Raw genomic sequence first — 7,691 nt, 5'->3', positions numbered from 1 at the left:
CTGGCGATTGGTGCGCGTGACAAGTCACGTGTGAGTTGGATGGTTGATTGTAGAAGGATTCCTTGTAGGCTTGTGCGCGCTCCGTTCGGTAGGTTTTATGAGATTGAAGGCTAGACGTAAAGCAAGCAGCTCCGTCCGGTAGGTTTTATCAGATCGAAGGCTTGACATGAAGCAAGCAAGCGGATCACGGGTTTGATCACGGGCCAACCTCCTTGTCACGGGCAGACGACGCACCGCTGAGCAGCTGGTACAGAAAACGAAAGCCTGGTCTGGCGTCTCCGGCACGTTGATTTTCGCCGGCTACGAGATGGGCGTTTGTAGCGTGGTCGGCTGCCGCAATCGAACTGGGGCTTCCTCGGCGGGGGTCACCTTTTACCGGTAAGCCCTTGGCGTGTTACACACAGATAGTTTTACGGGTAACAGGAATCGATCAACAATTCTTTTAGATTTCCGACGGTCGCCGAACTGCGGCGACAATAAATTTCGGCCGTTGGTCGCGGCGGTGACTGGACCCCATCCAAGGACAGGGTGCTGTGCTCCATGCACTTCAAAACTGCGGACTTCTACTGGAGCGTTTCAGGTCGCCGCCTGAAAAGTAATGCCGTCCCATCTATGGCTCTGCCTGTCACCGCCGACGTTGAAAATGACTGCCACCGTATGTAGCCTTACATATTGTGCGCGGCATGAAAAGTAAACTATTCTTATTTTCTAGTGTGTTAAGGTCGTTTTGAAACAGCTCCACGCACAGCTAGCTTTTTTGTAGTTAATAGCCAGGGCATGGCGCCCTACTGTTCCTGAGTACGTGATGTGTTTTACAGGGCTGGGCGCGTGCATGGATGTTGCTACAGAAGTGGAAGTGGTAAGGTATCAGCTATTAGTGGTGCCCATTTCAGCACACGAGGTGAATGCTTCAAAGAGAAAGCAGTTTGTTCCATATCATTTATGTAATTTATTCTAAACTCCATCTATCGTCCTCACGATCGGTTCAGGATATCTACATGAATTAAAAGAAGAAAAGAAGCCGTCACTAACACTCACCAGTAGTGTCTGTCGTATTGTATTGATGACAGGTGACCAGTAAGTTATATGTGTGACCATAGGCGTAGACTTCGGGGGGGGGGGGGGGGGGGGGCATCAGGGCTCGTGCCCCTCCTGGTAAGATCGGGAGGGGGTGGGGGACAGTTACCCCCTTGTGCCATGGCCATGATCCTTACAGAGACGCTGCTTACGTGCCATCTAACGAGTTTCTAGTAGTGGCATGTAAACAAAATAACGCTCACGTTGCCTTTACTGACAAAATATATGGGAAATGGAATCCCAGCGTGCTTTCGTTAGCTTCAATCTCCAGTTCTGGCGAAAAGGTAACGCGGAGCAGCAGCCCCCCCCCCCCCCCCCCCCCCCCCCCAGAGAACTTCTCAGCCTGCCCCCCTCGGGAAAATGGAAAGTCTACGCCGCTGTGTGTGACTGTGTTGCAACAAATTCTATTGCGCTCAGGTTGCAGATGAGCCAAGAGAGACCAGCTACAATGAAGTGGAAGAAATGGAAATTCTTGAAGATGAGACTGCCTCGGTTGTGAGTTACATATTTGAAATAAAATGCTACACTATCATCATTTATCAATCAGCAGTAGATATCAGAAACCAGCCTAATTAACCTTCTTTCGTCATGTCATGGCTTGTGCTCCCCATATGCTCACATAAACTAGCAATGATCCGTCAAGACATACAGAACCTGCATTAGTCAAAAGTGCATGTTGTAACCTAGATATATTGACTTGAGAACCTATTCTATGAGCATTATGAAACTGGACTAATGTATGTACACACTGTTTTCATTTCCAGCAGAACTGAAATAGCCGAGTTAACTCTTCACTGTTCTTACAGTTTTTCTCCAAGCCTGGTGTAGCAACCACTGACATTTTTAAGCCATCGACAAGTTCTGTGAGTAGACATTGTACATTGATTGTTTTAAAGTGCAATTCTAAAGGTTGAATGTTCTGTGCTTAGCAGGACATGGGAGCGGGTACCTCTTCGAGAGATGCTCCTGAGGGCGAACCCTCGGCAACAGAGGTGGGTGGGCAGGAATTTTAAATGTAGAGAGAGTTAAAGCGAGAATGCAGGCGAGCTGGTTCAAAACTGACGTCTTTAACCCTGGAGAGTAGAGAAAAAAAGGGACAGTACAACACGAATCTCCAAAACACAGCTAAAGTTTATTAGACAAACCACATTCCATTCACCCAGTCTACAAATGGTTGTGTTGTGGCACACGTGCCTAGGGAGTAATGTCTCAACTGCAGTGTTACAACGTATTTACCTCAGGTTGTGGTTGAACCAACGGACTCCAGTTACGGTGGACTGGAAGAAATGGAAATTCTTGAAGATGAGACCGGCCTGGCTGTGAGTACATGCATTTCTAAAGAAGTACTTTTGTTGTTATAATGATCTATCAAGTAGTAGAGCACCAAAAACAGCTTCAGTTAACTGGATCCCATTATTTATAGGTAAGGTTCCGCATTTTTGGTTTCTATTTTTTTCAAAATTCGGCATACTTTTTTCGGTGTTTATTTTAAAATTCAATTTTCATTTTTTTTTCGGCGTATATTTATGCCCACAAACGTTTAGCGCCTTTTTTCGGTGAATATAAAATAAACACCAACAGACACCGGATCAGATGATCCTTGTACGTAGCTCTGCTATTTGTGATCACTCAAAGAATAACGGCACAGATACATTGAAAAAGAAATGGACACTTCATTTGGCAAATGTGTGCAACTGTAAAAGAAACAAGAAAAAAAAAACATAAAAGTACAAACAAGTCAGATATGAAGCCTATGCCCAATAAACAGGGAACTTCACCTTCTGTACGTCAGGATTACGTGATCTCATTATAGTTCACACGGATGTACTTTCCCAGGTTCTCCTCGTTGATCTGCACTCTTTCTTTCCTGTTAATATGACCCTGAGCTTCGAGAATGCCCTCTCAATGCTAACACTAGAGACTAGACACTGGCAGGCTGAGGAGATGAAGCGCTGCCTGAGCCAAAATCGGCCGATCAGCCAATTGTGACCGCCAAAAGAGACACGGTGCGACTTTTTAAAGTAAAACACAACATGCAGAGCTTGCATCAAGTCAGTCTTCCTTACAACGAGTTTGAAAACACGCTTGTACATGGTGAAGCCATGGGGCATTTCGGACTTCAAGTTCCGATAAATGATGCGCACATTAAACCAAACGTCGTGATGGCATCCGTGTATCCCATACATTTGGACACGTTTCGATAGACACTGTCGTTCCACTTTTCTGCCACGGCTCTGCTGTACGACTGGAAGGTCAAAGTTACCTCTTCCGGTTAAAACTGAATTTCAGAAAATGGACTTGACGAACTTCTATCGGTTTTAATTGAAAATGCCGAACCTAAAGACTGACCTTTTTCGGTTAAAACTGAATTTCTGCAAATGGATTTGGCGTACTTTTATTGGTTTTTATCGGTTTAAACCGAAAACTCCAAACCCTATTTATAGGGCTTCTGTATACCCACCATGGAGCTGTCATTGCCATTAACAAGCGTGGTAAGGCAATGCCCTCAATCTAAGCTGAGAAGAAACAGCATTTTTCACCTCATAAGATGCACAGCAGTCACCTTGAGTGCAAAGAGAGGTGTACAAAGCTGGCATCATCCTTTTTTTCTGTTATGTGATAATTTTTAGAGCAATGAGACGGGTGAAAATATAAAAAATTCATTGTAGAAATATGTCATAAAATAATACCGGCAAATACGAGAAAAAAATTTTTTTTCTTCATGTCTTGTCGATTTGAGGAATATGACGAAATCTCATGCCCATACAAATCTCTTATAGCTAACATATCTCAAGCATAGCTTTACTATGCTGCAAAAAAATGTGGTTTTGTATGCAGTCATCACTTATGCTGGGAGAAATCGCACCACTCTGGTAAACCCAGTGGGTTCATAGATGTAAGCATAGTGCAATGTAAGTATGGGATGTAGCAGCTGCATAGCAAGGAGATCAAGTTTCTCTCGAAGACCACCTCCAACTAAGCAGGGGTGGATCCGGTGCACAAGAAAGAATGGGAGAATAGTATCCTTGCAAATTCCCTCCGTCCCCCCTTCAAACGGAGTTCTGGATTTGCCCCTGCAACTGAGATGCTGAGCACACCGCTACCACAAATGGCTCTTGCACAATAATGCCGGATGCAATGCACAGCGCTTTTCAGAAGCCAGATCTGACATCAGCTCGCTCAAATGTAACCGGTCAAAAGCATTAATCTGCTGCTCACATGAATGTTCGAGACAGAAAAAGAGAATGGATCACCTGTCTATCTCTTTTCACTTGTGAGGAAGTTTTTTTGTTAACAGTTAATCCTCAAGTTTGCACCCCCTACCCAGTAGGTCGAAAACGTATGAAAATATTAGAAGAAAGGCTCCTCTTAATGTTTCTTAACATATCATTTAATTATAATCTAAGAAATTATATTCTAAATTAAGGACATAATTTAATCCCATGTCCACACTATTCTGTCTTAAATAAGAAATAGAAATACTGGTTTATATCTGTATGGAGGTGCATTTTTGTTTATCTACAATGTTTTCATTTTCTGTCTCCAGCTGTTCTCCGAGCCCAGTGCATCAGAAATTGACACCTCTGGGCCATCAACAAGTTCGGTAAATAGGCATTGCATTATTACTGCCTTGACTGGGTAAAACATCAAAGTACACAACTCTTAAAGTTAAACTTTCTGCATCCAAGCAGGACCTGGGAGCACAACGCCCACTAAGAGACGCTCCAGATAATGAATCCTCGAAGACAGAGGTGGGCAAAGTTTTAAATTCATGAAACAAGTTCAATTCAAAAAGCTTCATCCTAGATCACATGTTTTTCTTAGCTTTACATGGTATACGCATGCTACACTGACTTTTTGTTATTATCCTCATTCTTTTCCTACCTGCAACTGCTGAAAATGAACGATGATTTTACTAACATAATCCTTTCTAACGAATCAATAAATATTTTTAATCTGAAATTTTTGTGTTTGGTCTTTTTTCTGTACTTTGTAAAGCATGTGTCTTCGAAACTGACTAACAGTATCACAATGTTGAGAATGGCTGCAATACATACATAATTCCATTGTATTCTATATTACAGTAATATGTGTATTAAGGTTCAAATGCTGTGGAAATGTTTTTTTCACATATAATTATTTCGAAAGCAAAGGGTGTAGGTCTGCCCAAACCCACGTAGTTACCAGCTGCGGTCGTTTCTGTTTGACAAAATTAGGGTGGGTGATGACAGCAACTTGGATGAAAATCTTGCAAGTTGCATTTCAAAAGAAAAATACTGATACTGTAAAAGAAAATTCACCTCAACAAAGACAACAAGCATGTTCCGTATATGTTGCTGGTAAATACTACTAAGCACCTACAAGACCTTTATTCTGAATTGGGACACGTCTACAGAAAACACAACAAACATCTACGGTTTCCATCCCTAGATGACTGGTTGCATAGACATCGCAGCTATGTGACTTAAACTTCTCTTCAAGGGAGCCTGTTAAGTTCTGACTGATGAGGAGGACCACACTCTGGGCACAGAATTATGGTAGCCAGTAATTATGTGTAGCGCCTGAACACGGGCGAAGGCAGGCATACCTTAAAGGGCAACTCCGCTCAAAGGTCTAATGAAAAGAAATGATTGACATAACTTTAGTGCGACAAAATACAATGGTACCCAATTCCACAGGTCGAGGTAACCTTTTTTAACGAACTTAGGGGATCACCTTTTGTCAGGCAACAGCAGGAAAAGTGACCTCAACTTCGTGTTCCCTGTAGGCCTTCTTCCCATAGGCTTTGTGTTCCCCCCGCCTTAACGCCAAGGAACTCCTTTGTCGCGGTACATTTTCAATGACAAAAGCGAGCGTGTTCGTTCAATCTCTCCTTTGCAAAACTTGATGACGTAGCTGGGTGGTCGCAGTACCGCCGAGCGAATGCGGCTAATAGATTGGGCCCGAGCTTTGCATGAGCACTCTATTTGGGCTCATGATAATCAATAAATGGACTGCTGCAAAGTGAAAAAAGCTAGATTGATGACGAATGCTGCTTACCAAAGGCACAATGCAGAAAGGCAAACACGTGCTGCACTTCGTAGTTAGTACGAGTGCTAGCTATGAGCATCATTGCAACTCGTTTCCTCGGCAAAAGTGGAAAATGCTGGCACTCGGCACACTAATAAGTAGTCCAGACTGGTCCAGACCCTGCGGTGGCACGAAACTGACGCAGCAGTAATGTTGCCAATGAAACCTTCAGGCCAGTTACTACAAAACAACACACACTGCCGAAAAACAAATGATATTGCATGAATCAGGGTCGCTGTCTCATAGCTTATATAATTATAAGAAAAAAACATGATTGGAGTCGCCCTCTAATCTGCTTGCATTTGTCACCAGTCCGGATCTACAATGGTCACGAAAGGCTATATATATGCTAGGGGAGTGAGAAGTGCCCAACTGTGACACAAATTTAGAATGTTGACAATGAATTTGTGATGAAAACCTGCATTCTTATAGGCTCAGCCTGCCGACGACACTCCCGAGAAGGCCTTCTTGCGAAAGGAGGTTACACGCTACTGCAACCTCCAGACAGTCAGCAAGAAAAGAATCAAAACACTTCAGCAGTCTCAGCGACGCCTCAAGAAGCTAGCCGAGATGCAGGATGTCATTGATGATCTTACGAAGAATCGCATCATGACTGATGAGAATGTTTCGATACTTGAGAGCCTCGGTAAAGTCAACAAGGACCTGCTTAGACGTCAAGTTGCAAAGAGGACTGGGGCACCTCAGCCGGTCACATATTCACCAGAACTGCGGGCGTTTGCTCTAACGTTGCATTTTTACTCGCCCAGGGCCTATAAATAACTATGTAAGAAAAGTCTTCGATACATGCCTACCACACGCAAGGACCTTGACCAAATGGTACCAGACCGTCGATGGATCTGCGGGGTTTTCTAAAGAAGCGCTTGCTGCTCTGAAGATGAAAGTAACTCAGAATGCAACAACCGGGTACCCGACATTGTGTAGTCTGCTAGTGGATGAGATGGCGGTGAGACGCCACACCGAATGGGATGGGCGGAAGTTTCATGGCCATGTTGACATGGGCGGGCAGGTTCATGATGATGCATTGCCCGTTGCTAAAGATGCGTTTGTTGTAATGGCTGTTGGCATTAACGGCCACTGGAAACTTCCCCTTGGCTACTTCCTTGTAGATGGCCTAGGGGGAGAGCAACGTGCTAACTTGGTGAAGCAAGCCCTCAGGTTAGTTCACGCGTGCAACGCCAAAGCCGTGTCACTTACGTGCGACGGGGAAGCCGCAAACATCACAATGCTGCGCAATCTGGGCTGCAGCTTTGACACCGAAAATCTCCAAACGGTCATTCCCCACCCGGAAACTCAAGAGCCCGTCTTTGTTTTCCTTGATCCCTGTCACATGTTAAAATTGTTTCGAAATTGTCTTTGTGACAAAAAATCTTTTGTTGATGGAGATGGGGGCACCATCCAATGGAGACTCATCGAGGACCTCCATGAGGTGCAGAAAAAAGAAGGCCTACATCTGGCAAACAAACTGAAGGAATCGCATGTCCACTGGAAAAGCCAACCAATGAAGATTTCGCTTGCAGCGCAAG

General features: G+C 44.1%; 1 protein-coding gene across 1 annotated transcript; it reads left to right on the top strand.

The window, feature by feature from the left end:
• The first annotated feature begins 805 nt into the window (after positions 1 to 805).
• Positions 806 to 4,720, top strand: LOC115326823. Its single transcript, XM_042289000.1, has 6 exons — positions 806 to 859; positions 1,495 to 1,572; positions 1,884 to 1,940; positions 2,010 to 2,069; positions 2,319 to 2,396; positions 4,625 to 4,720. The coding sequence occupies exons 1-6, from the start codon at positions 806 to 808 to the stop codon at positions 4,718 to 4,720; spliced, it is 423 nt and encodes a 140-aa protein (XP_042144934.1).
• The last annotated feature ends 2,971 nt before the right edge of the window (positions 4,721 to 7,691 follow it).

The sequence above is a fragment of the Ixodes scapularis genome, unplaced genomic scaffold, assembly GCF_016920785.2.
Source record: "Ixodes scapularis isolate PalLabHiFi unplaced genomic scaffold, ASM1692078v2 PGA_scaffold11__112_contigs__length_91849675, whole genome shotgun sequence".
Lineage (NCBI taxonomy): Eukaryota > Metazoa > Arthropoda > Arachnida > Ixodida > Ixodidae > Ixodes > Ixodes scapularis.
This window is presented reverse-complemented; position numbering and strand designations above follow the sequence as displayed.

Coding starts and splice junctions, on each gene's coding strand:
- LOC115326823 (XM_042289000.1), top strand. CDS start 806: ATGTGTTTTACAGGGCTGGGCGCGTGCATGGATGTTGCTACAGAAGTG. Junction 1,573..1,883: donor AAGATGAGACTGCCTCGGTT/GTGAGTTACATA, acceptor CTGTTCTTACAG/TTTTTCTCCAAGCCTGGTGT. Junction 1,941..2,009: donor TTAAGCCATCGACAAGTTCT/GTGAGTAGACAT, acceptor TGTGCTTAGCAG/GACATGGGAGCGGGTACCTC.